The sequence below is a fragment of the Lytechinus pictus genome, chromosome 13 (genome assembly GCF_037042905.1).
Source record: "Lytechinus pictus isolate F3 Inbred chromosome 13, Lp3.0, whole genome shotgun sequence".
Lineage (NCBI taxonomy): Eukaryota > Metazoa > Echinodermata > Echinoidea > Temnopleuroida > Toxopneustidae > Lytechinus > Lytechinus pictus.
The window spans coordinates 3,220,055-3,237,426 of NC_087257.1; the positions used below are offsets into that span (position 1 = coordinate 3,220,055).

A 17,372-nucleotide genomic window follows, 5' to 3' on the forward strand; every position below is an offset into this window, starting at 1 on the left:
TTGAAAAATTGAATTGAATTTATAACTGTCTAAGAATGATAACTGAAATAATTTCTTCATTATAAGAGCAAAGAGAAACACAATAATAAATATAAGAAATAAACAATATAAGTTGAGTTTTGGCTGCCCATAATTTAAGCGCAGAGTTAGACCACGGACTAAAATAAACCTGAGTTCACAATACGGGCCTTTTGCGTATACCCTACGCTAAACCTAACATAAAACCCTATGTCGTAGATGAAATAAAGCCCGGAGCATCAAGTAAGTGTAGACATGGTAGATTCTACAATGTTCTGTTTCCTCTACTGCCCTCACCCGACCAATATCAATCAAATAAATTAAGATGAAACCAAATTATCACTGTCTTTACCCATAGAGATATCCCGAAGTCCCCCCCCCCCCTCCCCCGTTCTTCCTTCAAATTGTGTGACATTCGTCTAACCATGGAGCTATTACAGTGCTATTACCGTGTTTAATCCATGGTCTAACGTTTAACGCTACAATGGTTCTGGAGATAGAAAGATAAGTAACAATTCAAGAGTTTGTGGTCTTTATCATTGACCGGTTTAGGAACCCCTCAATACTTGCCTGAGCTTCATTTCTTGGATTTCTTTTTTTCTTTCTTTTTTTTTTTTGCTTTTATCTTCTCTCATCTTCTCATCTCTTCTTTTCTTCTCTGTTCGTTTTATTTTCATTTTTTTTTTCTCTCTCTCTTCTTTTATTCTTATTTTCTTTCATTTATCTTCTTTCCTCTTAATAATAATAATAATGTGAGTTGTAAAGCGCGAAATCCACTCTGTAGAGTGCTCAAGGCGCATAAATAGCTAAGAGTTAAATAAAAGAGTTTGAAAAGTCTCGATAGAGGTGCATTTTTTTATGTCTTCGGGAAGGCTATTCCAAAAAGTGGGGCTCGCATAAGCAAATGATCTTTTCCCCCAAGTTTTTGAAACTTTTGGAATAACAAGGTAGCCAGAAGTGGATGAGCGCAAATACTGTCTGTAGTAATTAAAGGACAAGTCGACCCCAAGAAAAAATTGATTTGAATAAAAAGAGAAAAATGCAGCAAGCATAACACTGAAAGTTTCATCAAAATCGGATGTAGAATAAGAAAGTAATGACATTTTAAAGTTTTGCTTAATTTCACAAAACAATTATATGCACATCCTGGTGGGTATGCAAATGAGGAGACTGATGACGTCATCCACTCACTATTTCTTTTGTATTTCATTATATGAAATAGGGAATATTCTATTTTTCTCCTCATTGTCAAGTGAAGCAACGATTAATTCCTCCCTGAACATGTGTAATGAGCATTGTTTAATACTATATGATTCAGTCAAGTTGTTCCTATTTGTCAAATCTATAAAAAATGAAATATTGTAAAATTCAAACAATAAAAAACAAAAGAAATAGTGAGTGAGGGACATCATCGACTTTCTCCTTTGAGTTGCGCATATCACTGTTTTGTGAAAATAAGCGAAACTTTTAAGAGTCATAACTTTCTTATTTTACATCCGATTTTGATGAAATGTTCAGCGTTTTGGTAGTTTGATTTTTCTCTATTTATTGAAATCAACATTTCTCTGGGGTGGACTTGACCTTTAATAAATGTATTCTCTTTTCTTCTCTTTTCTTCTCTTTATCTTATTTGTCTTCATTTTTTTTTCTTGTTCTATATTATTCGCCGAAAACAGTTCAAGCAAAGCTAGGGACAAACTGGCGAAACTCTAATCTTTCGTGCTTAGGGGCCCCCTGTGCTGTGTAGGCAAAGATTTTGTCAAGCGTGTGACCCGAAATCAGACTAACATTCGACTTCGGCGGCGCATGACGAGAATAACAACAAATTATTTTCATCACCAGAAGTCTCAGAAGACGGAATTTTGCTGTCGATTTGTGGGGCTAAACAATTGTTGGGGTTAAAAATACAAACGCCCTGCATTTAAAATAATTTTGTGGATGTTTAAATCAAGAAAATGGTTCATATTCAAAATTTCACATTTACAAAACTGATGAAGGTGACAAGGCGAGGCCAGCGTACAACTTCAGGCTGGATGGCCCGGGCGCGGCCCGGGCCCCGGGTACGGCCACTGAGCCCCTGAGCTATTGCTCAAGAGTAAAATACCCATGATTTGTAGACCTCCGGTGTCTGTCCGTTTTCTTTTAGACAGGGCAGGAAATCAAATTTTATTTTTGGCAGCTACTTTCGACCTTTTGTGATATCAGTATGTTATACATTTTGTAACAGTATCCTATTTATGTGATTTGTTCAACTGATAACCTATAATGTATATTCAGCTAGAGGGCGCACTCATGCTGAGTAATAAAGTACCCTTCCTACCTGTAAGAAATCTCTAACTATACTCTCTGATGTTCGAGTCAAGTAAAATTACTTAATAACTCAACAACAAAACCACAAACTTTTAACAGCTAACCAAAATTTGCGTAAATAATACATAGTAGTTCACGTATATAATTGGGGTAGTTAACAATTGCTTAACGTTCGGGTCATTAAATTTCAGTTTTGCAAAAATAATGCGTCTCTCTTTTTCATATTTTGAGCAGAGTAGCATTTATTTTCCTGTCATTTTTAATCTTTCCCAGATACTGTACATATATTTCATATTTTTCATATACTGTAGTTGGACACTTCACTGTCTTTCTTTCTCCTCCAGGGTACAGTACAGTATTAGCCAGTGATTATCCCTGTTCATAAAGGATAACTTTGATGACGGTGCATTCACACAATAGCAATGAAACGGATTATCATCACAGAGCAGTGCCGGATCTCAACAGGGCATTGAACTTTTAGACTCGCTGAACGGAAGAGACATGAGAGATGAGCATAATATGCCGACGGAAAGCTGCATACATGGGACCGCATGCAGTCAATGGCTGACATCGATCAGTCTGGTATAAATCTGTTACAAGAGAAACTTCATATTTCTGATATGGTTCACAATTCCTTGTTGCAAAGTCCTTCCTTTGTCATTTCGAGTCAGGACGAAATTGTTTTTACTTGCACGCTGTAAGCAATTTTTTATCGAATAATGTACATACACTTGCACGCTGCACTTCACCAGTACGACAATACACCAGACGGTGGACTGTACTGTTTCCAGAAGAAGAAGAAGAACGTTCATTAAACAGGTTTTTTATGAAGTGTTATTTTTCCAAGCAGAGCAGAAAGTCTATAGAGCTAAACCTTTAAAACTTTTAAACTTGTGATAAAGTACAGCAACTTTATTCAGGAGATCTACGGAATATGGTATGGGGCTATTGCGGAATCGATATCTATTTATTTAATCACCAATCTCCAGTCATTGACTGAATCTGAGAAAATAGGCATCTCCTCCCTTTTTACTTGTGGAACACACTGTGAAATCACCTTCATGCTGTTAAATCTGAGCATTTCAACAGCGTCAAATACGTATTCACAAGTCATGATCGACCATGTAAACACGCTACGAAGAGTCACACTGTCCACAGTTTGAAGACATCTTCACACTGTTGAATTTGAGCATTGTGAATAATATTGCCGTACTATGAGCACACCCTGTGACACTGTCATATTGGCGGATCTAGCTTTCTGCTAAGAGGGGGGGTTTGACCCAATAACAAGGAGCTGCGACGTATGATTCCCCCCAGTGGCGTACCTAGGATTTTCCACAGGGGGGGCAAAATCGGCCGTTGTATCGGTTGTTGTACCAGAGAAAAAATTGACAAGCAAAAAAAAATAAATGAAAATAAATAAATAAATTAAAAAAAAAAAAAAAAAAAAAAAAAGGTCTTCAAGCTCGTCAGGGGGGGGGGGCAATAAAGGTCATCAAGCTTGTCAGGGGGGCAGGGATATGTATTTTGTATGGGCTGTGGCTCGTCAGGGGGGGGCAGAGTGCCCCCCTGCCCCCCCCCCCCCCTCGTAGATCCGCCACTGTTCTGCTTTGCGTGACTCTCGTAAACAGGGAAGGGTTGTGGAGTTTGATCCCACACTTCTTTTGGGTTATTTTTAGGGAGCCTGAGGTGGGGGTTTAAACCCCTAACCCCCCCCCCCCACCCCGATCTGCCACTGACTTTGTTCTTCCCAGCAGGGACAAGCAACAAAACGGCATTAAAAAAAATAATCCGAACAATTAAATGAAAAAATTGATTGCGGTTTGAATGAACAAAAAAAATACTAAGGTACGCCTTTATAAGAGTGAATAATATGACTGGCAAAAGATGCCATAAACAAAATGACAAAAGACCGGTGAAAGATTACTCTGATTACATTCGCCGGCTAAGGTATCAAATATAACCTTTGATCATCATGCAATTGATCAGTATGCAGTTTAAAGGGCATTCGAATCCTTATTAAAATCAGGCGTCATAAGATGAGGGCAGAGCTATTCAGCTCAATATAAAAGTGTTATTTTTCTCGATTTGTGAAAAAAAAAACCATTCCAAGCAGTATAAATATGAACATCACTTTATGGCACGGTGGTCAGATCATTTTTTATTGATCCCTGCACTTACGTTGTGTTTTCTTTTTTCCGGGCACTTTACATCAGAAGACCAGTTAAACTTGAAATGGAAATTTCGACCACACCCATAATAATTATTTCCTGAATCACAGTGAAATAGGACTTTATTATATTTTTCTAGATAGTTCACCGCATTCATAACTCTAAACTTTGTTTCCTCGACATGCTCGATCAATGCGGCACTGATGACAAATGACGTCCTGGAGGAAATATGGCGGCCAAATGTCAGGAGCGATGCCAGGATTTTCCCAGGGGCGCGGGGACAATTAAATGATAGAAGTATCATAGAATTTAACGACACAGGACGACCATTTTGTTTTCTTTCTTCTCCCCCTCACCTTTCCTTGTTTTTTCTCTACATGAAAGATCAAAGGGGCGGTCAGCCCTAGCCCCCCCCCCCCCCCCCGTCCTCTCTCTCCTTTCGTGCCTGCCAAGATTCCCTGAAGACAGATAATCAAGAAGAGCGAAAATTTGGGATGCCTTTTTATTGAAGACCAATTTGCACCTACATGTTTATCTGTTCTACTTTTGTGTATGTGTGGGAGATGGTGTATAAGGGTGAGGGAGTGTGTCTGTGTGTAAGTGTGTGTGTATATGGGGAGTGTGGGTGGGAGGGTGATTTGATTTACACTCGTATCTGTCTATTAAGTGTTATATTTTACCTTTTTCTTAACCGGATTAATATTTCATAGGCTCTACCAAGTTTGGAGCTCCCTTTAATTTCAAATCCCTTCCCTTCCAATGAATCCCCTACTTGTATAATGGGAATTTGCATTAGATATTGTGACCATTTGGTCCAAATACAATGGTCAGTTTAATTCAGTTCACATTGTTGAATCGAATGAGGAAACCGGTTGAAGATGGTTCTGGTTCCAATATGGATGTGGAGTTGGGTGGGCCTACTCTTCTTGGGGAAAGTACCAAGTGCTGGTGCTTCCAATATCTTGATATCCTCACTATACGGTGAGGGCAGTCATTTCTTGTTGGGTGCCTCTATTGGACAAGGGCTCGTAGACAGTGGCCACAATGTGACATGTCTTATTAGTAGAGCATTCGAACACCGTACATCCGATCCAAAATACAGTAGTCTTTCCTTCGAGGTATTTGACCATCACGACCGATCCCTTGAAGAGGTACGAGACATGTTCTACCAGTTGAACACAAAGGCAATGGAAGGTGTCCAGGACCAGTTGGTGGATACTGTTACGCGTTTCGTACGAACACTTACCAAAGACTGCGAAGCGATATTGAAAAATGGCATATTGATGAAACGCCTTGAGAAGATGGACGCCATTGTCATGGACATCACCTGGCCGTGTGGACTCATGATCAAGGAAATGATCGAACAGAACCTGAACTGGACCAGGAACTTAACGATGGTATCTGTTAGTCCGACTCCTCCACAAGCAATCTTCCTTTACCTCATGGGTTCAGCTTACAACCCTTCTTATCAGCCAGAGCTCATGTCAGGGATTACCAACAGAATGACTTTCTTTCAGAGGGTGTCTAACTTTCTGCAAACCGCACAGTTTATGATCCTTGCTCATTTGTTCACAGGACCTTTCTATTCTGAAGTTGCCAAGAACGTTGGACTCAATCCTGACAGTGCAGACTTTTACAATTGGCATAAAAAAGTTGATTTGTCTCTCTTGAGCATGGATTTTTCGTCTGAATTTCCATTTCCTTTAGCTCCAAGTTTTATTCCAGTCGGAGGACTAACTGCCTCTCCCGCGAAGGAACTAGACCAGGTAACGAAAGAAAATATTATCTTGTATGTTGTTTATTTTTGTATAAATGTACATTCCATTTTCCAAAAACTTTAATTTGATACCAAACATGATATATATATTCCATACACTATTTAAGAGATAAGTCATAATTAAGAGGTTGGCCTATGTGAAAACGATGGAGTGGTTTATGACGTCAGAAAATTACGTTGCCCCAAGGGTACCAAAGTAGCCCCTGTCAGATTCTTAATATACACATCTTCAACATAACCCAAAGCACATAATACATATGATACCCAACTTGTTTGTTTGCCGTTCATGAAACAGTCCGCCTTATATGTTGCATTCCTTAAATTTGTGACCCAACTTGACCTTTTATGATCTTGAATGACCTTTAATTGGTCTGAACGCAATGCAAATGCCTTGTGATTCATAAATATGAATTTTATTTTGCATTTGCTATAATTTGATATCAAACATAATATGTTTATTCCGCTCAATAGAAAATTAACATTTAAGAGGAATGTAATAAAGTTTGTGTGGTTTAATGACGTCACATTATATAAAATTCCTCAAGATGACAAGGTCGCGCCAATGGGATTCTTAATATGCGCACCCTCAACTTAACTTTCAGCAAAAAATGCACATAATACCTAACTTATTTGTATTTAAAACATGATATTTTCCGCCTTATATGTATTTACTTTCATTTGTAATGCAATTTTACCTTCTATGACCTTAAATGACCTTTAACTGACATAAATTTCATTTAATTGGCCAGTGATCCATTTATATGCATTTGATTTTTAATTGGCTTTAATTTCATAACAAACATGACATGTTTATTTCGTAAGATATGAAAAGCATATTTAAGAGGTATGTAAAAAAGTGGGCGTGGCCTATGACCTCAATAAAAAAATGCCCGAGTGTGCCCAATTGGCACCCATCGGATTCTTGAAGTAGACACCCTATACTACAACTTTCATCAAGAAAATTGCATGGTCATGTTGGGATTCTTCTTGACTAACAGGTGCAGTTTACAATTGATAGATCAATTTAAATGTAACAAATCAGATTACATTCCTTGAATTAAGAGGAGATTGTTTAAAGTTTTCCATTTCCGTTCGAAAACCTTTTGGCCGAATGCAGACAAAATAGCTAATACTTGCAAGCTTTTTCATTAAGTAGGCATATATGCTGAAGCAAACCCTAGTGTCTTATACACTTATACACAATGGCTTGAAAATGCAATTATCGATTTTCCTTTTAAATAGATTTTCTTTGCATACTTTTACTTTTGCGAATTGTTTTTTAAGCCTTTTTAATCACGTGGAAAATCCGCTATAAGATAGTTTATTCGAGATTAAGTTGTCTCTTAATTGGATCTGTTTAGCAGTCAACCCTTCGCGAACTCAAAAGGCTTCTTTCTGTAACAAATCTTGGATAACATTTTTATTTCTAATTTTATCAATGCTTATTCAAGCAAAAGGCTATTGTAGCTGAAGCATCTCTATAAAGGACAATTGGTCATTCTTTTGAGGTTCCAATCATTCTTTAATTCTTTCAAATGATCCATATGCTCCGTAAAAACTGTATACAAATGAAACAAATCAAACGAATAATAAATCAACCGTTCACGAATATGCGTGTACAGAAAACAATGACCTTAAGAAATATGAAGTATTACATTATCCAATTATAACCATTTGTCTTAACCTCAACTTTACATATTTCCATTATAATACAATGCTTTCATTGTTATGTGCTTTCATGCATTACATTATGCACATATACTTCATAATCTATCAGAAACCATAATTTCATATCTGTATTCTTCATAATATAACTTATCTCATATATCTTATCCTTCATCATTCAACTAAAGTCAAGATTTCTGACCATTTGCATTCTTTGTAACTCAACTCTGTTCATAATAATAACATGTCTTAAACCTGTATAGCTCTTCATTTCCAATCATCCTACGAACGAGGTTATATTAATATAATTCATTTCTAACTATGGTATCAATGTAAATGAATCAGTCTTTCTCAATTTATCCATGTCATGCACTTAATTTACTCATAATAGTACATCAACCTAACAGTGGCAAACGTTTGTTTACATTCTGTCATTCATGTGCATTTCGTTCGCGTGCCGTAATCTACATCACATAATAGCAATTGGAATTTGCGAATCAACATTGCGTCGGCCGCCGTAATGTAATGTGCATCGGCTTAGTGTAATGTACACACGTTGAGTTATCTATCATGGATCTGTGCTTATTGAATACACTTATACATAGATAATCTTATCATTGAACTTTAATTATTCTTAATAATAATCACAACTTTAGATCGTTACATACCTCCTTTCTGCCTCCTTATGTGTATATTTTCATGATACACATCGATGTCTCCAAATTAGACAGATTTCATCAACTAAGTCAACTGGAATTCGAAAATGGTGCCATTTCCTGATAGCAAAATTAGTAGCCTGAAGATGGCGCTATATAACTAAATTTCAACCAATCCAGATAATCGTTAAAAAATATCAATCACTGAAACAGCTATGGCAATATCCGAAAAATCAATTGATATATATTTATAATTTTATTCCAAAGTCCAAACCTTAAATCTATTTCTTAGAATTTCGTCATTCAGATAAATTCCATTCGGGCAAATCCCCAATGCACCACTTTATTTTATTTTTGTTAAAGGAATTGGAAGATTTTATGCAGAGCTCAGGAGATGATGGCGTCATCCTTTTTACTCTGGGGACCTACTTCTCCGCAGTTGCTAAACTCACACCGGGATTTGTCGAAATGTTTGCCGACGCTTTTGGAAGGTTACCACAAAAGGTTATCTGGCAGTTGGTGGACCCTCCTGATGGTTTTGAACTGCCGTCAAACATTAGGTTAATGCCGTGGGTACCACAAAATGACTTACTAGGTGAGCTATTTCTCTTTTTTTTCTTATTATTATTTGTCTTCATTTTTAAAGTTTTTTTTAATAGCATAGCTCCGATGTTCATGATAACAAAATATCAATCAATTTTATTTATATTGAAGTGTAACAAAGTAAATACAGGCATCCGAAAGTTACTCCATTTACAAATTTAGTGAAAAACAGTGGATAGAGGAGAAGAAAAATAGTGAGAAAAGCGAAGAAATGCTATTTCAAGCCCCTCCCACTCGAGAGGGGCGAACGAAGAGTATGAAATAAGAGAGAGCTAGTAGAAGTTAGGCCGTGTAACTTTATAATTATCATTCAATTGAGAATACTTGACGACACCTTAAAGTCGCCTTACACCCCATACCCCTCCCTCCCTCCACCCTAACAAAATGTTATGGCGCCGCCCTTCAATGAGGCATTTTAATTTGCATAAACAGGTAATCCCAAGACACGAGTGTTCATGTATCAAGGCGGCAACAATGGTTTCCAAGAAGCATGTTACCACGGTGTTCCTATTGCCATCATACCCCTCCATGGTGATCAGTATGACGTAGCAGCCAGAGTGATTGGAAGGGGGATGGGACAAAAGCTGGATAAAAACACCATGAACGCCGAAATTATATATGAGACTCTGAAGGACCTCATCGATGACCCAAAGTAAGTTGTATCGCAGCATGGTCCATAGGGAAACTCTGCTGGAGAAGCAGTGTGTCACAGTTTGCCCCGTGCGCAGTGTGTTCACAATGGGTAATTACGTTTGCACTGTTTGATTTGAGCATTTCAATCACATTTTCACATAGTCCACAGCAAAAAAAAAAAAAAAAAAAGGTCTTCAAGCTCGTCAGGGGGAGCAAAAAAGGTCTTTCAAGCTCGTCGGGGGGGGGGGCAGGGATACGTCCTCTGCCCCCCCCCCCCCCCCCCGTAGGTACGCTAGTGGCAACATACTGTCCAAACAACAATTGGTTTAAAAAAATTGTCCAAATTGGGTAATGAAAACTAATAATTAGGTAATAAATTTTCTCAATTGGATAATAATTGCGCAGAATACAATTATATATATATAGGGGGGGGGGGTATTTGCTTGTAGCTTGAAATTGTAACTTTATATTTAGTTTTATGTCTACTGACTTGCTTTCATTACTTTATATTTTGTTTAATGTCGTTCTTTTCTATTGTTAATGATGTTTATATTACAATCTGATCTATTTTATTATGTTCTGGACCCCTAGGCAGAACAGAGTGGTAAAAATTACCACTCTGAATGGGCAATCCAGCCATTCATATGTATTCATTTTATTTTGTAATTATATCTGATGTATTTTGTTTGTATTTTGCATGTTTTTATGAATGGAAAATAAATACAATACAATACAATACAATATATACCAACATACATTACCCAACACAGTGGATAGTATGTTGCCCAACATTTTAAGTGTGTTTAGGTGCCTACTGTGTAATATTGATAGATTTGAGCATTCAAAAAGTGGGAATTACATCTTCACATAGCTGTGTGCACACACTGTGAACTCTTACATTGTCCACGTTTACTCACTGTGAAATTATCTCCACACTACTGGTATAAGTTTGAGAACAGTTACAATGTGAATCACATCTTCATATAGTCCACTGTGTGCACATACTGTGAACACTTACATTGTCCGCGTTTACTCACTGTGAAATTATCTCCACACTACTGGTATAAGTTTGAGAACAGTTACAATGTGAATCACATCTTCATAATAGTCCGCTGTATGCGCATACTGTGAACACTCACGTCGTCCACGTTTACTCACTGTGAAATTATCTCCACACTGCTGGTATAAGTTTGAACACTTTTACTATGTGAATCGCATCTTCATATAGTCCGCTGTGTGCACATACTGTGAACACTCACATCGTCCACGTTTACTCACTGTGGAATTATCTCAACACTGGTAAGTTTGAGCACTTTTACAATGTGAATCACATCTTCATATAGTCCGCTGTGTGCACATACTGTGAACACTCACATTATCCACGTTTACTCACTGTGGAATTATCTCCACACTACCGGTATAAGTTTGAGAACAGTTACAATGTGAATCACGTCTTCATTCAGTCCGCTGTGTGCACATACTGCGAACACTTACATTGTCCACGTTCACTCACTGTGGAATTATCTCCACACTACCGGTATAATGCAAAGTCATAATAATTTATTGTCATTGTTATGTTCATCGTTTTTATTATCATGTTTAAGAGTACAATTGTCTGATTATCCTTTATTATTTTCATTGTCATCAATATTGATATTGATATTACCATCTTCATCTGATCACTATTATTATGATTATCTTTGTTTCCAATCTTATTCTCATTATTGTAATTATTGTGTAATATTTACGACTGCATATATACTTCACCAAGCTGTTCCCTTTTCCCTTCATTTCTCCAGGTATACAAAAGTCGCGAAACATGTCTCGGCAGTCAACAGGAACAGCCCAATGACAGCTCGAGAAAGAGCAGCATTCTGGATAGATCACGTGATCAATTATGGCGGAGATTACCTGAGATCACCTGCAGGAGAACTACCATTTGTTGTTTACCACAGTCTTGATGTGGTCGCGTTCCTTTTCGCAGTCATTTGTCTGCTTCTAGCAATCATTGGCTATACTTTGCTTTTGTGTTTAAGAAGCTGTCGTAGAATTGTATTTATGACCAATAATAAAGAAAAGGGTGATTGAATGCATTTTGAAATGAAAAATGAAATGAAAATCCAAATTTTATTGTTCGAAATTTTGCTTTGCCCAATTGATCATGGGCCCGGCAGCCGCTGTGCAGCGCCAGATCGACGAGGCTCTATCCCTTTAATCGTTGAACGCCAAACAGGGTAGCAGCAACTCCCATCAATATACCAATTGAAAGTGTATTTTTACTTTGAAATAGTTTGAACACCGTGACTCATCGTGATTGATAGAAGTAATTCAGAAGCATCTATCCTGGGGGCAGGGGAGGTAACACTCCACCCCCCCCCCCCAAAAAAAAAAAGTGGGGACAAACATTTCGATTTGCCCCCCCCCCCCCCCCCCCCATATTGAATCTTGATTATTGGTGATTATACAATGCAAATAGGCCCTGCATGCTTTAAAAGTATTTTTACATCCATAAAATACTATTAAACAAATAGTGTCAGTTTTTGGTTTTGGGGGGTTTTTTGGTGCGCTTTGCGCGAGAAATTTGTAAAATTCAACATTGTAATTTGGCGTACAGAGCTCGCCCAAAATTGTTGGGTTCTTTTTTTTTATTCACTTCTGCCCTCAATCGGAAAAAATGGGATCGACGACCCCTACGAAGTACAATATACCCGTGAAAATGGTAAAAAAAGCTCGTCAGGGGGGCAATAAAGGTCTTCAACCTCGTCAGGGGGGGCCAAAAAAAGTATTTCAAGCTCGTCAGGGGGCAGGGATACGTCCTTTGCATGGGTTGTGGCTCGTCAGGGGGGGCAGACTGCCCCCCCCCCCCGTAGGTACGCTAGTGCACCTCCTCCTCGGCCTCTAACATTAGATAACAATACAGATAATTTTAAACGTCAGAGGTTACCAACCTTAAAGTTTTCAACCACTTTTTTTTTGTATAAAATTTAATCTTACAATCTGTTATTTCTTACGTTGTGAATTTGTTCAATAATTCTTAGCAGGTGAGGAAAAACTTCTAATCAGGGCAAAATTACAAGAGGGCCAGGGCGATTCAGCCCCAAAATCGCTCAAAAGAACCCTGGAATCTAAAAAAAAAAAAGAGCACTCACCTGGAAATCCCCATTCATCGCAATGATAAATCTTATCCACTGGCGGATCCAGGGGGGGGGGGGGGCAAAGCCAGCCCGCCCGCCCCTGAGAGGTACAATTAAAATAAATAAAATATATTCAAATTTGTAATGTAAAAGTGCCTTTAATACAAAAGTGAAGCCCCCCCCCCCCCCCCCCTTGAAAGTGAATGCCTTTTTTAATTTCAATTCTCAAAAATTATTCGTGGACGAAATACCCTTAATCTGAGGGCTAGAAACTTCTTTCTTTTCCTTTTTATTTTCCTTGTCAATGTTTTCCTCGGGAAAATGTGCCCCCCCCCCCCTTGGAAATGGACCCGCCCCTGATCTTACCCAATGTTGCATATTTAGGCAGTAAGTTGTGAAAATTATATATAGCCCCTGAAAAAAAAAATGCCTGCATGCTTATTGTTTACGTTTTCCTTCTACATGTATTTCGTCTCCCTGTGATATGTGTTTTGTTTCGTTACATTGTATACATTGTCTTATTGCACCTGGGTGTCCTGTTATTTTAACTTGATTTGATTGATTATACACGTGTTTAAGGACGTTCCACAGTTATGTTCGTGCGCATTATGATCTGCGCATAGTTTCACTCTGCGCGCTGACGTCACAATGGATGAACAGGTGATTAATTAGCTCCGGTATGAGCTGATTTTTCTCATCTTCTGCACTTTAACTGCAGATCCGATGCGTTATTTCATGAAGCTAAAAAATGGAATTATTCCATGGTCCATTAAAAAAAAAGTATCTACAATTTCAAAATACTTTACTCTGCAGTGTTGCCAAAATCACGAATATTACCCCGAGTTTGAATAAATGGTAGAGTAGTTTTGATTTTTTTCTTCACATACATACAAAGCATTCGGCGCATTTTTGGTGTTTTAAAAAGCACATTTGCTCTAATAAAAATGCTGATAGTTTAAAAACAAGCACATGAACCCCTATTTTTTAACGTTTGTACCTCTTAGGTATACCTTCCTCTACAACTCTGCAAATTTTGGTGAAAATGACATGGATTTTGAATAAAGCGCAGCATTTATTGTACGTTTGTAGTTTGTTACTGAAATTTCACATTTTTTAGATAGGGATTTTGTTATCTTTTACGCCATTTTTAAGAACTGACAGTGCTGTTAAACTTAAAATTGCAAACGAATAGCACTTTAAATAGATTATCCATTCTAACGATACAATTATTAACTCTCTTGCGAAATTTGATGACTTTTTATGTATTTTGACTGAGTAATAGAGGTTTAAACTCATTGTAGTAATCTTGGGCGGTCTAAAAATGCCAAATTCTTTTGAATGCGCAAATCTGAAGAACATCAATTTGGGTGAACTTTGAAGCTCTATAGCAAAAAAATCAAGCACATGGATCCATATTAATTTTTGCATATTTCGAATATTAAGGTTCTAAAGTATCTATGTGCAAAGTTTGGTGAAAATGACATGGATTTCACTTTAACTGTGGAACGTCCTTAAATATATAGAAACTGCTGTTATCCTTACAAATCTAAACAGAAAGTCCAAGTTTGGCACAATTAGATCACACGCTCCAGTCACGTTTTTATCATTATATTGAAAATAAGTATGTGATCAAAAGATAAGGAAAGTTTATTATTACAAACTCCAGGGGGCCAGAACCGAGAAGGGAGGGCGAGGGGGTTAAGTCGCCACTTGGCGTGTATAATAACTTTTAATGACCATTTCATTGACGGTGTTTTTGTGTATGGTCGCAACCACCCGATGCACCTATTGGCTTTTTCAAAACGTTTCCACAGACCCTGAGTGCCAGCCTTTAAAGTTATTTGAAAAGAAGGCTTATAAGCATTGAGCTTACATAGTCCTATTTTTAGATCATTGCTAATATAAGATGATTCCGTTCCGCGTTTCGGTATTAATTCTAATAAACATTTCATTATTCAAGTTTTATTGGTTAGTTTCGTATGCTTTTGTATATGTGTGAGAGAGGACGAGATGGTACGTCAGGGTGTGTGTGTGTGTTTGTGTGCATACTGGGATATAAAGTTTTTAAATATAATAATAATAATAATAAAACTAGAGGTTTCTCTTAAAACGGCCGCACGTTTTATTAACTTTTGTATATGTATATTTATATTCAATGTATATTCACTCTTCAAAATGTTCTACGATCAAGGGGGAAGAATACATGATAAAAGGAAAGTAAAAATGGTAAAATATATGATAAAATTATGTCAAACTTCATCACAAAATGGGGTTTTATGATCAAAGTTTTGGCTCACTTGCGACTTAGGAATTGTTCCATATTATATAGTTTTGTGATCTCCCAAAATGATAAGGCATTGCATGGCGTCTGTGACGATTTTCTTGAAAGTTTCGAACGGGCAAAGCGAGTAAGCAAATTTTTTTAGAACATCTTATTTGATGTCAGATGTTGTGACAATATTCAGAAATACATGGGCGTCAGCACAAAGGATTAATATTATTTTGGGGGGAATCTATTGTTGCGTGAATTTCTTCCTCCGAAACACACAAATTAAAATTTCGATATTAAAAAATTAAAGTGCCCTAATGTTAGCTTAGTCGCTCTCTAATTGCTTTCAAGTTTATTCCAAAAATGTTATGCCTAAGCATCGCCTCACCCCTGGAAATAAATGCCTATAGGCCAAGGTAACCGCCCTAGCATGACGCAAGTAATGTCTTCTTTTGTAATATAAATATACAAAGGAAATATGATTATGTCATAAAACGTCACCAATAACCCATGGACCTATCCACGGAGGATTATTCTATTGTTAATGGGGGTGCTGAGCATTGTCACAGCACCCCAGTAACATTAGATAATCTTCCGTGGATAGGATAACCATGATCCGAACACTTATAATGAAAAATCGATTGCAGTTTGAATGAAAAAAAAAAATACTGAGGTACTTCTTTGTAAAAGTGAATAACGTGACTGGCAAAGAATGTCAAAAACAAAATGAAAAAACCGATGAAAGACTACACTGATTACATTTAGTCTGCTTGCAAACACTTCACTCGAGTTAAGGGTCTGAATGTGCAGCCTACTCATGCCTTGTGTACTGAAGGCCCTCTCGAATTGAAACAGCAAGTTTTGTATATGCTAGTCTTTGCGTGGAGACCCACTTGCTGATCAATCAGGGTCTGTGCCTGCAGACTACATTACATTTACAGGCGTAGCTATCAAATATAACCTTTGGTCATCATGCAATTGATCAGTATTCAGTTTAAAGGACATTCGAATCCTTATTGAAATCAGACTCGAGAAGATGAGGGCAGAGCTATTCAGCTCATTTTTCTCGATTTAAAAGGAGCGTTGTGGCCCAGTGGATTAGTCTTCGGACTTTGAAACAGAGGGTCGTGGGTTCGAATCCCAGCCATGGCGTAATTTCCTTTAGCAAGAAACTGATCCACAGTGTGCTGCACTCAACCCAGGTGAGGTAAATGGGTACCGGTAGGAAGTAATTCCTTAAAAAGCTGTGTGCGCTATGAACGCCTAGCTTAGCCGGGTAATATAGGAGCGCTTTGAGCACCTAACAAGGTGGATATGTGCGCAATATAAATACCCTATATTATTATTATTATTATTATTAAAAAAAATTCAGCATTATAAATTTGAACATCACTTTATGACACGGAAGTCAGACCATTTTCATTGATCCCTGCACTAACGTTGCGTTTTCTTTTTTGGGAGCACTGTACATCAGAATACCTATTGAACTTTAAATGCAGAGCGTATTATACATTTAGACCCCACCCCAAATAATTCTTTCCTGAATGAAAGTGAAATAGGACTTTATTTTTTCTAGATAGTTCACCATATTCACCGGATTCAAAACTCTTAACTTTGTTTCCTCAATGATCCACTGATGACAAAGGACATCCCAAAGAAAATATGGCGGCCAAATTTCAGGGTCGCCACCACTGATCAGTGGTCGGTACCAGTATTTTCCGATCGGGGCGCGGGGACAAGAATTCAAAGGTGACGATCTTTTTTTTTCTAAATTAAATGATAGAGCTATTATAGAATTTAACGACACAAGACGATCGACCATTTATGTTTTTCTTGCTTCTCCCCATACCCCTTCCTTTTTTCTCTCTCTACATGAAAAATCAAGGCGGCCAAATTTCAGGGTCGCCACCACTGATCAGTGGTCGGTACCAGTATTTTCTGATCAGGGCGTGGGGACAAGAATTCAAAGGTGACGATCTTTTTTTTCTAAATTAAATGATAGAGCTATTATAGAATTTAACGACACAAGACGATCGACCATTTATGTTTTTCTTACTTCTCCCCCTACCCCTTCCTTTTTTCTCTCTATACATGAAAAATCAAAGGGGTGGTCAGCCCTAATCCCCGCCCGCCCTC

At 37.7% G+C, this 17,372-nt stretch overlaps 1 protein-coding gene across 1 annotated transcript; it reads left to right on the top strand.

Moving 5' to 3' along the window:
• The first annotated feature begins 3,857 nt into the window (after positions 1-3,857).
• Positions 3,858-12,800, top strand: LOC129274753 (UDP-glucuronosyltransferase 2B13-like). Its single transcript, XM_054911502.2, has 4 exons — positions 3,858-6,265; positions 8,961-9,192; positions 9,633-9,852; positions 11,633-12,800. Exons 1-4 carry the CDS (start codon positions 5,378-5,380, stop codon positions 11,919-11,921), a joined length of 1,629 nt encoding a protein of 542 aa, XP_054767477.2. The 5' UTR covers positions 3,858-5,377; the 3' UTR covers positions 11,922-12,800.
• Positions 12,801-17,372: the final 4,572 nt, after the last annotated feature.